General features: G+C 45.1%; 2 protein-coding genes across 4 annotated transcripts; one reads left to right on the top strand and one right to left on the bottom strand.

The window, feature by feature from the left end:
* Window positions 1–5,308: 5,308 nt before the first annotated feature.
* LOC117861407 (uncharacterized) lies at window positions 5,309–8,338 on the bottom strand. Of its 3 annotated transcripts, none has more exons than XM_034744957.2 (5): window positions 7,966–8,338; window positions 7,661–7,861; window positions 6,640–6,807; window positions 5,627–6,067; window positions 5,309–5,548 (listed from the first exon to the last, which is right to left on the bottom strand). In XM_034744957.2, the coding sequence occupies exons 1-4, from the start codon at window positions 8,227–8,229 to the stop codon at window positions 5,633–5,635; spliced, it is 1,068 nt and encodes a 355-aa protein (XP_034600848.1). In that variant the 5' UTR covers window positions 8,230–8,338; the 3' UTR covers window positions 5,309–5,548; window positions 5,627–5,632. The 3 variants fall into 3 exon arrangements, with proteins under 3 accessions (XP_034600848.1, XP_034600850.1, XP_034600847.1); XM_034744959.2 differs by having other exon boundaries at window positions 5,309–5,544; XM_034744956.2 differs by having other exon boundaries at window positions 5,309–6,067.
* Window positions 8,339–9,446: 1,108 nt separating this feature from the next.
* On the top strand, window positions 9,447–14,173 carry LOC117860260 (GDP-mannose transporter GONST1). Its single transcript, XM_034743520.2, has 10 exons — window positions 9,447–9,607; window positions 10,764–10,928; window positions 11,141–11,366; window positions 11,458–11,597; window positions 12,153–12,282; window positions 12,417–12,515; window positions 12,703–12,857; window positions 13,216–13,332; window positions 13,506–13,603; window positions 13,708–14,173. Exons 1-10 carry the CDS (start codon window positions 9,594–9,596, stop codon window positions 13,764–13,766), a joined length of 1,203 nt encoding a protein of 400 aa, XP_034599411.1. The 5' UTR covers window positions 9,447–9,593; the 3' UTR covers window positions 13,767–14,173.
* Window positions 14,174–14,228: the final 55 nt, after the last annotated feature.

The following is a 14,228-nucleotide window of genomic DNA, read 5'->3' as shown; positions in this document are numbered from 1 at the left end:
GTAAATACGCATGCATCTAACCTTTCTATCTAACAATACATCCATATGCGATGTCAACGAGCACATAGGGAATGCGACTAGCGTGTGCGATCTGATCCTTGCCCACGAACAATGGTCCCTTCACTCTTTCTTATATCAATGGCACTTGGTTGTCTTGCTAGCTGTCAACTTGACGCCCATTTCCTCCTTCAACTGCACAACTGCCGGTGGCCTTTCAGAAGCTCAATAGGATCAGAATTTCTAAAGTTGGCAACTGCACAACTGCCTGCACCAGTCCTGGCAGGAAGAAGCATCTTCCACATGTGGAAGTATCTTTTTTTTGACCAAGGGTGAGCCCCGTGTTCTTCTTGGTGTGGATAAGGCTGGCAAGACGGTAACGGCAATCAGACTTTCATTACTTATTCTTGGTGTGGATAAGCCCCGTGTTCTTATTCTTGGTGGAGGCGGTCTGGCGGCACGGTGGAGTCGGAGCAGCGAGGTGGAGGCGGAACGGCGTGGTGGAGGTGGCCTGGCGGCGCGGCGCGGCACTGGAGGCGGAGCGGCGTGGGGACGGAGGCGCGGCGCGGTGGAGGGCAGGGACGGCGGCGCTAGGGGCTGGCGGCGGAGCGTAGGCGCTGCGGCGGGCGGCGGCGGAGCGTAGGCGCTGGGGCGGGCGGCGGTGGAGCGGAGGCGCTGGGGCGGCCGGCGGTGGAGCGGAGGCGAGCGGAGGCGCTGGGGCGGGCGGCGGTGGAGCGCGGCAGGCGTTGCGAGCGGATAAGGCAGGCGGAGGCCTTGCGAGCGGATAAGGCTGGTGGAGGCGGATAAGAATTAAAGGAAAGAGAAAAAAAAAGAAGGGAGAAAAAAAATAAGGAAGGGTATTATGGATATTTCATATTTTTATCCATGTTACTCATCTAGGAGAAGCTATTTTACCAAATGTTTTTCCATCCAAACTAGGTGAAGCTAAAAAAAACTATTTCATTGAAGAAGCCACAGCCACAGACGTTTTAGCCACAGCCGCAGCCCTGCCAAACGAGCCCTTATTTATGCAATCATGGTTCGCGATGCCAGTTTTAATTTATTCAAACTTATCAATTATCATTGAGTCCAAATACAGATGGATGTCGCGAAGCAGGAGCTCACCTGGCAGATGGAGTCCTCCTTGGTGGGGAACTGCAGGGGGCATCGTGCGAAGGTGCAGTCGAGGAAGAGGTAGTCGATGCGGCGGGCGAGGAGGGGCATCAGGGCGCTGAGGCAGACCAACGTCAGGCGGCAGTTGCCGGTGTGGAGGACGGCGCCGAAGGGGCCCTCGAACAGGAACATCACCGCGTCTGCAAACAGGGTCAGCATCATCCGAAATTCCGGATCGAGGGGAAGCAAGGATAAGAAGGAGAGGCGCGCGGACCTGGGCAGTGGTTGGCATCGAAGGCGGTGACGGTGAAGTCGCCGTCGGGGTTGGGGACGCGCAGCAGCGGGGCGCCCGCCCCCAGCTCGACGAACGCGGCGCGGTGGAGCTGGGGGAAGATGCGGAGGGCGATGAGGATGGTGAGGCGGGAGGCGTAGACCGGGGAGGAGGCGGAGACAGCGGAGGTGGCAGCGATGTCGGCGAGGGGTCGCGATGGGCGTGGGTGAGGAAGCGGTGGCGCTTCAGCGACGACGCTGAGGTCCACGTGTCTACCGCGAAGGGCAGCCCACGGGGCATCTCGATCGGCATCGCGTCGCCGCCGTCAGCTCTCTCTCCACGAGTCTACAGATTGGCGCCGGCGCCGGCGTCGCCCAAATCTGCTGGTTTTTGGAGCGGAGGCGGGAGCAGAGTGGAAGGGCAGTAGTCGCTGGTGTAAAATAAGAAAATGGTTTAAAATATTATATAATATTACTTTACCTCTAATATTTATTATCAGTAAATGGTTTAAAATAAAAATAATTATATAATATAAAACAGTTGGTTTCACAAATCCAGTAACTTCATTTTTATATTGTCGATCTTTATAATTTCTTTTATTTACGATCAAAGATGCCAAATATTCCGAGATGCTATGATTCCTGGATCCTTTATTTGAAAAGAGAAACTGAGAGGGATCAAAAATCCTAATTTTTGATATTTGGAATCATGATAAATCTGCAAAGGTATTGCAATATATTCTAGGTAGAACTAGCATGATAATATCAAACATTTGTAATAACCGAATTGATAGCTTCGACAAATTCGACAAGATCTATGTGCAACAAAGTTATTTTGGACTCAAGGTACTATTCACAAATGCACAAGTAAGTTACAATGATGAATGCGCATGCATGCATGCATGTGAGTGTTTGTGTCTGTACTGTGTTCAAATAAATAATAATAATAATAATAATAGTCTATGTAATTCGAAGTGACACGATTAAAAGGAAAATGTCGAAAGCAAACATGACAACTGAGTTTTGAAGGAGTAACGTAGTGTACTAGTGTCTTAATCACGAGGATTAGGAAAACAAGAGGCAATTTTATAAGCCTACCTCAGCTTTGCACTAATAATTTCGGAACTATCACTTCATGTGCCCATTTTCGCAAAACTATTTTAAATTATTTTTACAAGTAAAAGTTGTGGGCGGTCCAGTTCGAATCTAAGTTTGGTCTGAAATTTTGGCGAAATGTCCCTTTGTGGGCGCGTATGGGCGTGACTTTTCGGTCCAAAATATTTTGAGCTTTTCTCAACCTGGTCCGAGCCTGATCCAACTTCATTACTTCATTTCACAAAAGTAGCCAATCCGTCCAGATTATCACGGTCAGCTTATCGAAGAAGCTTTAAGAGGTGAAATTTCCGTAGATGTTTGATAGCCTGTTTTTCTACAGTTTCATATGGGTGCTCTCCCATGGGTGATGGGACCCATGCTAACAACAGTGATGAGGGGGACTCGGCAGGGCAGCAGAGAGAAGCTCGGCAGGTGGTTAGACAGTCGCGTCTCAAAAAAAAAAACAGGTCTTCTTCATTTCCCCCCTCCAGCTAGCACCAGCCCAACCTGGCCCAACCCCAACACCAGCCCAAACTTCTTTCCCCCACTCTGGCCCATCCTCGGCCTTCCACTTCCCCATTCTCTCCGATTTTAAACATTGTTTGCTATTGTAACTCTGAAGATGGATGCCTCCTATTTGTAGGACAACGATGTCACGGACAGTGATGAAGAAGATGGGCCACATGCAGATGATCTGGCCTTCTTTGACATGTAGAAATGTCAGCTGGGGACTTGTGGTTGTGGCATGCTTTTTTTTTAATTTGGACTTGTGAATTACGAATTTGTGTTACTGACTTACTTGCTTGTGGCTGGAACTCTGGAAGGAATTGTGGTTGTAGCCGCGTGCTGTTGGCTTGCCTATTCACATGAACTAATTTTGTCTTAATTTGAACTCCTCAATTTGTGAACGTTATGAACTTGTCAACTTGTTTGCGTTCGGTTGCTATTGTTGCATCGAGCTTATTGTTTTAAGTGGTTACATATATTGGTGTTCCCATTTTGTGTTATCGCTTCCCGATCGTAATCGACATGTTCCCGTTCGAATTATTCCGTTCCTGATACCCCGTAATACCGGTTTCGTTTTCCCGTCCGACCTTCCCGTTCCCGTTTTTGTTCCCGGCAAAAAAAATACAAGAGCAGGAATGGTTACGACATTTTCCCGACCGTTTTCATCCCTAGTCTCTGCCTCCGCAGTCAATTCGGTGCCCACAACATTCTCGTCTACTTGAATCTGGTAGTGAGGTTGATGGGAATCCACCTAGTTAAGTTCACCAAGTCGGGCGAGGACATGGACTATGAGCAGTTCGTGGCATCGGCAGAGCAGTTCTTTATGCTACGAGAGCCCATGCCTAGCGACATCACGACATCGTTGGAGCTCATTCGAGAAGGCATCAATGGATACGAGTATGTTATCAGATACAATACGACCCTTATGGAGCCAAAGTGGGCTTTTGATTGGGTGATGGAGGGGGGCGGGGGGTGGTCCTTGAACAGCTGAGGTTCATCAACCCCAGACACCTTCGACCTGATCATGGGCATGCACGCCGACCTGGAGGACTGGAACCAGGACAGCTATTGTGTCTATGTGTGTTATTTTGTAATATATTTCTTGCATTTCTTTCTAACACATTTGATCGGTTATTTTTGAACACATTTCTTACATTTCTATCCAACACATTTCTGTCTATGGAAAGTTAAAGTAGGCCTATGAATATTATATCAATATATTTTCAGCCAAGATCTCAACAACAAATTTTATTCTCTCAAGTTCAAAACGATTTGTACCAAGAATTTTACACAGCATGCAAATCCAGACATAATACTTAGCTAATCACCTAGAAAAAGGTTTGGTGGATGGCTTTGCTTTTAGTGCAACTAAGGCGAGCTCGTTTATGAAATGTCTCTTCTATGTTCACAAGCAGAGGATGCTGATATGGAAGATGACTCTATTCCTATGACACTATATAGAGTGATTGTTTGTCTTTCCTCCATTTATTATAATGTATAGGTACACCTAGATATTTTAGAAATGTTCTCTTAGAATAAAATATGCGTAGGTACACCTAGATATTTTAGAAATGTTCTCTTAGAATAAAATATTGTGAGTAAAAGGAAGAAAATAGAACATGAGTCATGTATTTTCTTTAGTATAACTTTGTTTTTAAAATTTAAGAATTTGCCAAAATTTAACATTGTTTTTCTTATGAGATCAGCCCGGGAGCACGTCGACCGTCACACAGGCAGGCCCGCGGAGCTGGAGCCTGACGTCCGGGGTGTGCTCAAGCTCGGCCTGGAACTGCTCGCAGCACCCGGCCAAGTACAAGGAGCACCTAATGGTGCTAATCATGGAGGACGAGGTTGCAGATGAGCATCTTCAGGGCTGGAGTGCTCCCACACTTCCATTTGGAGCTAACCATGGGATGAGTGAACAGTTGGTATGGACGATTAGCGTAGCTCGCCAAAAAGAGTTTGTTGATGCTAGCGCTTCTTCATAGTTAGTTAGTTGTAGTAGTATATGCATATGCGAATAGGTTACAGTTAACAGTCTGTTCTTTGGGTTGGTACATTACCAGTTCGATTGGTGATGCTAATGGTTCTCCACACTTGTATATGTACTATTTGCGAGAAAGCACAGTCTAATGCTTAGATTGGTACATTACCACTTATTACAGTCTATTGTTTGGATTGAGATTACCATTGGCTCAAATGCATCTGTGATGTACATGGTAGGCCAAGTACCACCAAATTCAGACGATTTTTAACCACTAACAGTAACATCTATGCACCTAAGGCTATCTGCTCATCATCACAAACCAAACAGCCACAAAGGATATTCAATAAGTAACAAGCAACGTTTCAACTTCATATAGCGTGCCGTCACAGAACAGCCATGGAGCATTCCATTCGGCTTTACTATACAAAGCCTTCCAGACAGCCAGACCTAAACTATCTGACTAAGCCACTATACAGCACCCGCGCTCCACCATATCTGTTCTCATAAAAAGGGGGAAAAAAGGAAGAAGACTGCAGCAGCACCTTCATGCCCTGCGCCCTCCCCGTTACTTAACCCTGGCTAACATCAGACCAACAAAGCATTAGACCGACTGCATTAGCGTCCAGGCACAAGATCACAGGACAACTTCCAGCTCACCTCTCATCAGAAATCATAGTCCTTGAGGTCCTTCTTGGAGTCAGCCAACTCCATCTCTACCATGCACTCCTCCTGGCTGAGAGGCGGGAGCCCATTCTTGTGGCGCGTGTAGTTGTGCTTGTGCCACCCGCTCTTGCAGTGCTCTCTGTATAGCTTGTCATCCACTAGTACATCGCACTCCTTGCACCTTCTCTGCTGCTTGCCTTGTGCGCTGCCCTGGGTTTCAGTAGAAATGCTCTGCTTCTGCATTGTCTCGGTTATCTGCGCAACAGCATCAGACTGCTTTGCAGGCGCTGCTTGCAGCACTTCAACATTGTCATCCTGCTCCACAGACAGGCCACCTTCTGCATGCGCTGAGACGGATAGGACTTCCACCCTCCCTTGCACATCCTTCAACCGCTCCTCACATGAGTGCAGAATGGAAGGCTCAATCTCACACACCTGTAAACACATCACTCACAGTTACATTTCGTAGATCAATGATAATAAGGTTCAGTATGAGACATGTGCAGTTAGGCTTCATCAGCAAATGAAAACAGTAAAACAGGCTAAGTACAGTTTAATGTTAAGTTCATCATACAAAGTACATTACAGAGACTTCCAGAGCCTACTGCCTAGCCAACTTTGGAGGCGCTAGGCGGAAGAGTGGCGCCTAGCGCCTAATGGTCACATATTGTTCATAACTGGCAATCAGGCAGTAACACCTCCCAAGGCCCATCTAGAGCCTTGTGATTTTTGAAACATTTGACTAGGTATCATGGACCAACCAAAATTCTAAATTTGTGATAACTTTTCCATCTTAAAAGCAAGACTTCTGGTGAAAAGAGAAAGCTAGATGACATTAGAAACCTTGTACCAGCTCTATGACACTGTGTAACCAGTGATGGTGGGTCAGGGCATACAATATTTTTTAAATGGCTCGAGCTTAAAAAGGAACACTGGTGGCAATTACATATGAATAGGCAATCATGTGATGTAGAAATAGCCAGCAAAACAAGAATTAATGGACTTACAATAGAAGGCTGAGTGCCAGATTCATCCTTTGATATGACTGTAGCATTCCATTCAGCAACCTTCTCCATAAGGCCTGCAAAGTTGGGCTTTGGTGCAGTGAACCGCACCCTCAGTGGTGCACGCTTTATGGGGAAGTGCTCTATGAGCTTCTTGATAACTTTTAGAGCCTGCAAGACCAAAGACAACAAATGAAAAATAGAGTAAGAATCGGTAGATAAAGGAATATCACATTGGTGCGGGCAATATCTATCACCATGTCCTGCATGCAGGTAATGCTGACGGTTTCTAAATACTATGCTAAACAAACATAAGGTAAATAATTCATTGGAATATACAATTCAGACTCAAGATGTACCTGATACACAATTAATGCCCATAAAAACCATTGTTACGCTATCTTTTGATAGGCTATATATGATCGTGAATTCAGTGTTGCAAAACTAATAACTCAATTGGTCAGCCAGCCTATTAGTGATATTGTAGCCATGCCAATTAAATCCAAAACTGGAAGTCGCCTATTAGCATCATCTATAGTAGCCTAAAAATTGGCAAACTATTGAATTATTGAAAATAGAAAGACAAGTTGACTAAGGTATTTGATATGCAATTAATGGGCCTGTAAATGGTACCACTACCATCTTTAATGGTGATCTAGTTCTGCAGATTATAGCTAGAAATGATGAATGGCAAAGTGGATAAAAGTCTAATAGTGTTCTGCATATGCCTAGAGGAACCTAGTTCAACATTTGAACTGAGATTCAGACATGAAAAATGTGTAAAATAGCCATCTCTGAATTCTAGTTTTAGCCTATAGATGATACTGAAGTGCATGAGCTTCTGAAATTGGCAGAGATGATAAGCTGATTGTACAGGAACCAGGGGGTCATCTATCCCTTGTATGACATGCCACCAATTGTAGAACTTAAATGGTTCCCTAAAGACTACAGCCACCAGATTCTAATCAGGTATTCTACTCAAACAGTGATACTGTATATAAGTATCTCCGAATAAGGTATGTACCTGTTCCTTGGATGTGAGGTTTGGGTCGACGGCGAAGTGTATCTCGTGCATGAGGCGCTCGATCATGGTGATGGTGTAGGGGCGGCGGGTCTCCGGGTTGATCGTCTTCTCCATGACGATGGTGGCGATGTCGCGGAACTGGCTAGAGAGCTGCGCCTCCCTCTCCTTGCCGGAGACCTGGAGCTCCCCTTTCTCCAGAATCTAGCAATTCAAACCACAGATCATCAATTGAGTCGGCAGCGTCACAGTGACAGCAACCATCTGGTCAGTGCGACGGGGGATTGGATAGGTGGATGGATGGATACCTCGATGCAGATTTTGGTCTGGTCGTCGGTGCCGAAGGCCTTGATGAGTTCCTTGGACTTGGCGAGGACGCCCTTGGAGACGTTGGAGTAGACGGTGTGGGACTGGAGCACCTCGTCGAGGTCCTTCTCGGTGCGGGACCGCCAGGAGAGCACCTTGTTGGGGAAGCAGGCGATCTCGAAGCGCTGGCCGTGCTTGCGCAGGCGCACCACCGCCACGTTGGTGAGGCGCTTCTGCCCCACCGGCTGCACCAGCGTGCGCGACATCCCCGGCACGGCGGCGGCGGCGGCGAGGGGGAGGCAGTGAGTGAGGTCGGGAGGAAGAGACGAGACGAGACGAGACGAGACGATTAGGGCCGGCGGTGGGGGTGCGGCGGCGTACACCGTTCGCTTGCCCCTTTTTCCCCTGGATGTTTCGCGCAAAGGCGCTCGGGTTCATTTGTAATTCGCATATCACCCGTCGAATCTCAGATTGGCCCCTAAAAAACGATCATTTGAAGCGTTTTGGTTTGATGCCGCAAAGTGCCAAGTTTTGCCGTATATTTTGACGGAATTTGGCCAAGCAGCAAAAGTATATTATGAACACACAAAAAAAGGTGATATCACCGCTACCGTCATCGTTTTATCCGGATCACTAAACAAGTGGCATACAAACAGCAACCAACCTTCAAAATACATCATCCGAAACATGGAAGATTCCCTAGTGATCATTTTTATTCATATCTTTTTTTTGAAATAAAATTTTTATTCATATCTATCCTGGAAGAAGTATAGTACATACAAACCTCCAAAATGTACTTGGACCTTGTTTAGTTGCCAAAGTTTGGAGGTGCCAAATTACTGTTACAACACTGTAGCACACTGTAGCGTTTCGTTTGTATTTGTGAATTATTGTTCAAACATTGACTAATTAGGCTCAAAAGATTCGTCTCGCAAAGTACAACAAAACTGTGCAATTAGTTTTTAATTTCGTCTACATTTAGTACTCCATGCATATACCGCAAGTTTGATGTGATGGGAAATCTTCTTTTTGCATAGTGCCAAAGTTGGGAGTTGGAGGTGAACTAAACAAGAGACTTGCTGTGGCTAACCCCATGTTATTAGTTAGAGAAAAAAAAGGATCAAAATACAAAACGAGCAGGACGCAGAACAGTGGCAGGTGGGTAGTAGGAACTGAAGAAAAAATCAAGGAGGAAAAACCTGGTCAAACCGCGGTCACGCAAAGGCTGCTGCCATGTTGGATTGCCCAGTCAAACCAAATGAATTCCGCACGCCCGGCCCAAACTCGTCGCCATGACTGCCATGTGGGCCAGACATCTCTCCGGTCCCACGGATCAGTGAGGACACCGGCCGCCGCTTCGAGTCCCGGAAGACTGGGAGGGCCGGCCAGCCAGCGAGTTGAGCCGAGCTGGAGACGAGACCCCCGCGGGAGGAGGCGGGGCCCACATATCAGTCTTCTGACTCGTCCGAGGCGAAGCCGAAGGGAAGCGCCCCGTTAGTTCCGAGTCGTCGCGTGGCCCGCTGCCCATTCCGGACGCCTCCTCCTCCGCGGCATTCCATCGACCACCTCGCCGTCCTTCGCTCCGCCGCCCACGGCGCCGCCTCCCGGGCTCCCCGCCGGGGACGCCGCCATGGGCTCATCCAGGTCAGCACCCGATCGACCTCCCTCCCCCTCTCCAACTCCCCTCACCCCTCCCCGCCAGCTTCCGCGCTCCAGCTCCAGCTCCAGTTCTGGGTGGGGAGCTCCCGCGGCCCTTTTGACTCCGATCAGGAGAGCTGTTTCGCCCTGGGCGGATGTTGGTTCCGTTTGAGCTGGGGGGAGCCTGCCTGGATGGATGGAGCCTTTGCTTCGCTTTCCGCTCGCCTCTGCTTGGGACTGGGGCAAGCGTGCGCGCCGATTAATCGTGTGCTTGTTCGACTGTTAATTCGGGGTCCTTCACCACGAATGTTTGGGTGGAGTAAGCTGCGCGTCGATTCTAGTTCCGCGCGATCTCGGAGTAATCTCAGGTGCCATCAGCTTAGCTTTTACTTTAGCTCCCCACAACAGACCGTAATGAATTGGAGCTGACCTGACCAATGGCCTCTCACTAGCTGCAGGACTTTCTCTTGTTTTTGCTTGCACCCTCCCAAGCTTGATTGATAGCATAGTATAGTCCTGCACCTGATATTCGTAACTGAAAAAAATTGAAGTTAATGACTTCAATACTTAGGAGCACGTGGAATCAGATTACTGCTGACTTTTAGCTAAATTTCTTTGAAATCGGCCAATAGGACTACTACTAACCATTTACAGCTTGATGGTACCACTAACTGTTTTGGTCTCTGCTTACCACTAGTAGTTTGAAACTTGAGGCTTATGAGTGCGGTTAAAACAATGCTTTTCACCGTGTTTGTTAATAAGGGTAACATTGGAGTCAGCTTCTACATCTGGTAAATTACTGGGTTAAAAATCAGTGACAAGTAAACGGTGGGTCATGCTTATACCTCCTTTCTGTTTCAGCAATGAACATCCTAACCCGCCCATATATAGGAATCGGGTGCACGCCTATTCATTTCATATAACCCAGGTGTAGAATAGTTCCATAACTCGAAGCTCAAACATATAGATAATTTCTGGGATCATGGTCAGCCCTTTCATTCTCTTGTTTGGTCCTCAGGTTCAAATTTGAGTTTCAGACTTTTGGTGCATAATAGCTACCATTGCAGTTAACACAACACAGTGTGATCAATGATTGAGGCAGGCTTTCAGCAAATAAATATAATAATCATTACTTACAGTCATTCTATTTTTTGTCCTGTAGAGTCCTTCAGTTAGACATATCAGCAGATTCTGAGGCCTCTCCTAGGAGAAATGTGCCAGGGAGTGTAAGTAGCCCTCTCAAGAATGGTGAAAAGGGTGTATTTCGGAATCAGAATGCAGGGTTCACTGCACTTGCAAGTCCTGTCAGGAGAGAAATTGGAAACAGGCATGGCTACAACCCTTTATTTTGTTCTTTTCTTTTGCTATAAAATTTCACTATCGACCTCATCATAGGTAGTTAAAAATGAAAAGAAAATCACAATAACTCCATAAACTCCGTTCTTCTGTATCTGAACGAAACTTTCTCCTCAGCAACTATGCTGCAAGTTACACAATCTGCTGCATTTCCGAGTAATAATAATGTATTATGTTCTGCAGATCTATGACAAGATCCTTCTGTGTTGATGACAATGACTTAGAAGATGGTAAGCCCTCAAAAGAAAGAGATGGTTCTTTACAGTTACTCAAGCTCCCGACGATACAGAATCAGGCTCTTCTATCTGGTCTGGCTTACTGCATATCATCATGCAGCATGATTTTAGTCAACAAATTTGTTCTGTCTGGCTACGGTTTCAATGCTCCAATATTTTTGATGCTATACCAGGTATACTGCTATTGCTGACTGTTGACTTTTAACTTTTCATGCATCATAGTTGTGTTTCTTAAGGCAACTTTTCCATGATCTGTTACTGCAGAACATTGTATCAGTGAGCATAGTTTCCACACTATCCCTGTCTGGTGCTATTCCAACTGAACCATTGACATGGAACCTAATCAAAGTCTGGTTGCCTGTGAATATCATATTTGTTGGAATGCTGATCACAAGCATGTTTAGGTATGTACCAGATCTTCAGCATCAGTTTGGTCTGAGTACTGTTTGCTGTGCTGTTTTTTAGGTCTGCACACCAGATTTGTTAATGAGGATACGAAATTTTCTCTTGGAACTTTAGCAGCCATTTGTTTTCTGTGTACCTACCTAAATAATGAATATGAATGCATCCAGTGTTTTCTTTCCTTCCAGTCTGAGAAGAACAGACCACATAAGTTGTAATGGTGGTTGTAAGAATCGGTACTGAAGTTTGGTATATTCTGGCTTAGAACGGTCGGGCTATTTCTTTTTTAAAAAAATATTAAGGATGAATTCCATTTGTGCTGACCCTTGGTTGGTGTTAAAATTTGAAAATGTGCTGCCCATCTCATTAATCTGCTCTGTTCATGGTCATTCAGTACCTTGTACAATGATGAACCTTTTTTATTTTGTATTAATGTTTTCCATATTAAATGTGAATAGTCCTCACTCAACCTTGTAGCAAGGAAGCTGCAGATTGAAAATGGAAGCTTTTTTATAAACTTATTTACTTCATTTTTTTAATATCTTCTTTATTTTCAGTTTGAAGTACATTAACGTTGCAATGTTGACTATATTGAAGAATGTCGCCAATGTCCTTACTGCATCTGGGGAAACTTATTTTTTCAAAAAGCAGCATGGTATTCAAGTTTGGATTGCTCTTATGTTGATGGTATGTCATATTCAGATTTTAGAAAAGCTCTAGGCTTGTTCCTTGAGGCATTGACTAATCACATTTATCTGTGAAATCTCCCTTGACTTATGTCTTGACCCTTCAACACCTGAATCATTGATATGTTTGTGCAGATAATCTCTGCAGTTGCGGGAGGAATAACAGATCTGTCATTCCATGCTGTCGGATATACCTGGCAGACCTTAAATTGTTTTCTGACAGCATCATATTCGGTATTGCTTTTCTTAATACAAATGAATACCTGATTGGTACTTGCAGTCAACTTATAAATTTTCAGTCCGAACAAAATATTTTAGTTATTATTTCCAGTCCCATAGATTGGCATTTCAGTTTGCAAGACTTTTAATATATTTAGCTGTAAAGGTGTTCAGCATTCAACTAATTAGTTTTTCCTTTCAGCTTACATTGCGGCATGTAATGGACAGCGCCAAGCAAGCCACCAAGTCTGGGAATTTGAATGAGCTTTCAATGGTGTTACTGAATAACATTCTTTCGCTGCCATTGGGAATTATCCTTATTCTTGGTTTTAATGAAGTGGAGTACCTTTTGGAGACGTAAGCTATTAATTCGAACTTCACTAATTTGTTATTTTCCTATCATAAACCTATGGGACTACACACAAACTGCTGAGACCTCCATCTTGTAGCAATATTCATTTTTATTGGCAATTCTCATGTTAGTCTGCTCTGCCCTTCCTGGCCATGCAAATCACTTTTAGGCATGTAAACGTGAAATGAGTCTGGAAGAACATGTAGTGATGTATAGGACCAGTGAATGATGTATCTTCTACTGTTGAACCATTCCTCCATTAGTTAGGCTACCTTGAAATATTTACACATTGCTTTTCAAAAATAAACTACACATTTATTCTTTTCATCTTGTGGGTTATATATTCGTGAACTGAATCTGCAGATCTCTCCTAAGGATGCCTGAGTTTTGGGTTGTCATCACGGGCAGTGGAGTTTTGGGGCTTGGAATAAGCTTTACTTCATTGTGGTTTCTTCATCAGACAAGCGCGACTACATACAGGTACCAAATGCATTAGAATTTTGAAATATAAATGTGAACACAGATAAGTTTCCACATAAACTTTTTCCAGCTTCATTAACTGCCAGGGCAACTACTGGACTTCTCTAAAGTTGCTTTGCAGTTTGTCTTCTGTACCATCATGTGTTTTCTGATGTCAATATTTCTTCTGATAGTCTTGTGGGCTCCCTAAATAAGATCCCTCTCTCGGTTGCTGGAATCGTTCTTTTCAACGTTCGAACAAGCTTGCAGAATTCTATGAGCATTCTATTCGGTATGTTATATCTACAACATGGCTAAAGTCATCATTATCATTATCATTTCTTTTATGTATGTCATATATCACTAATAATGATATCAAAACACTTGGCCATGCAGGTCTATTAGCAGGAGTATTTTTCGCGAGGGCCAAATTGCGAGATAACTCGCCGAGCTAGTTTCTGGGCAGGCTTTATAGTGTGTAGAAGGCAAGACATACACAATCAATCCTCGACAGAGAACGCTCGCTCAAACTACCTCTCTGGGAAATTTGTGCAGATGCGATGGTTGTTTCCCACCTGACTAGGCCAAGGGGCAACATTCTAACTACGCGGTTGGCCTGGGGGCTCTCCGGTCCCTTTTTTTGCCAAGCTGACCTTGACCCCCCAGTTGCTGCTCCTGTGGTGGTGGTATACGTCTTCATTGCTGTGTGTAAGGGTGTAGGATACAAAAACGGATGAAACCGAAATCCCAGTCAGTTTGGGATGAACGGCTCGTTCGGTCGGCGTATTGTATCTTGTAAAATTACGGTGGTTGGATGGAAGGGGCATGTACATTTTCGGTGGTTGTCTATGATACCACTTTAGCGTCGCTAGTTTTCTGTCTTTTTAAGTGCGAAAAGATTGCCAAAAGAAAAAAAG

The sequence above is a fragment of the Setaria viridis genome, chromosome 6 (assembly GCF_005286985.2).
Source record: "Setaria viridis chromosome 6, Setaria_viridis_v4.0, whole genome shotgun sequence".
Lineage (NCBI taxonomy): Eukaryota > Viridiplantae > Streptophyta > Magnoliopsida > Poales > Poaceae > Setaria > Setaria viridis.
This window is presented reverse-complemented; position numbering and strand designations above follow the sequence as displayed.

Bases quoted from the DNA above. Each gene is read 5' to 3' on its own strand.
- LOC117861407 (XM_034744956.2), bottom strand. From the start codon at position 8,229: ATGTCGCGCACGCTGGTGCAGCCGGTGGGGCAGAAGCGCCTCACCAAC. The intron at 6,808-7,660 runs GTACATACCTTA...TTGGTCTTGCAG, and splicing joins ACCTCACATCCAAGGAACAG to GCTCTAAAAGTTATCAAGAA. The intron at 6,068-6,639 runs GTAAGTCCATTA...ATGTGTTTACAG, and splicing joins CTGGCACTCAGCCTTCTATT to GTGTGTGAGATTGAGCCTTC.
- LOC117860260 (XM_034743520.2), top strand. The intron at 11,598-12,152 runs GTATGTACCAGA...CTTTATTTTCAG, and splicing joins CTGATCACAAGCATGTTTAG to TTTGAAGTACATTAACGTTG. The intron at 13,604-13,707 runs GTATGTTATATC...TTGGCCATGCAG, and splicing joins TTCTATGAGCATTCTATTCG to GTCTATTAGCAGGAGTATTT.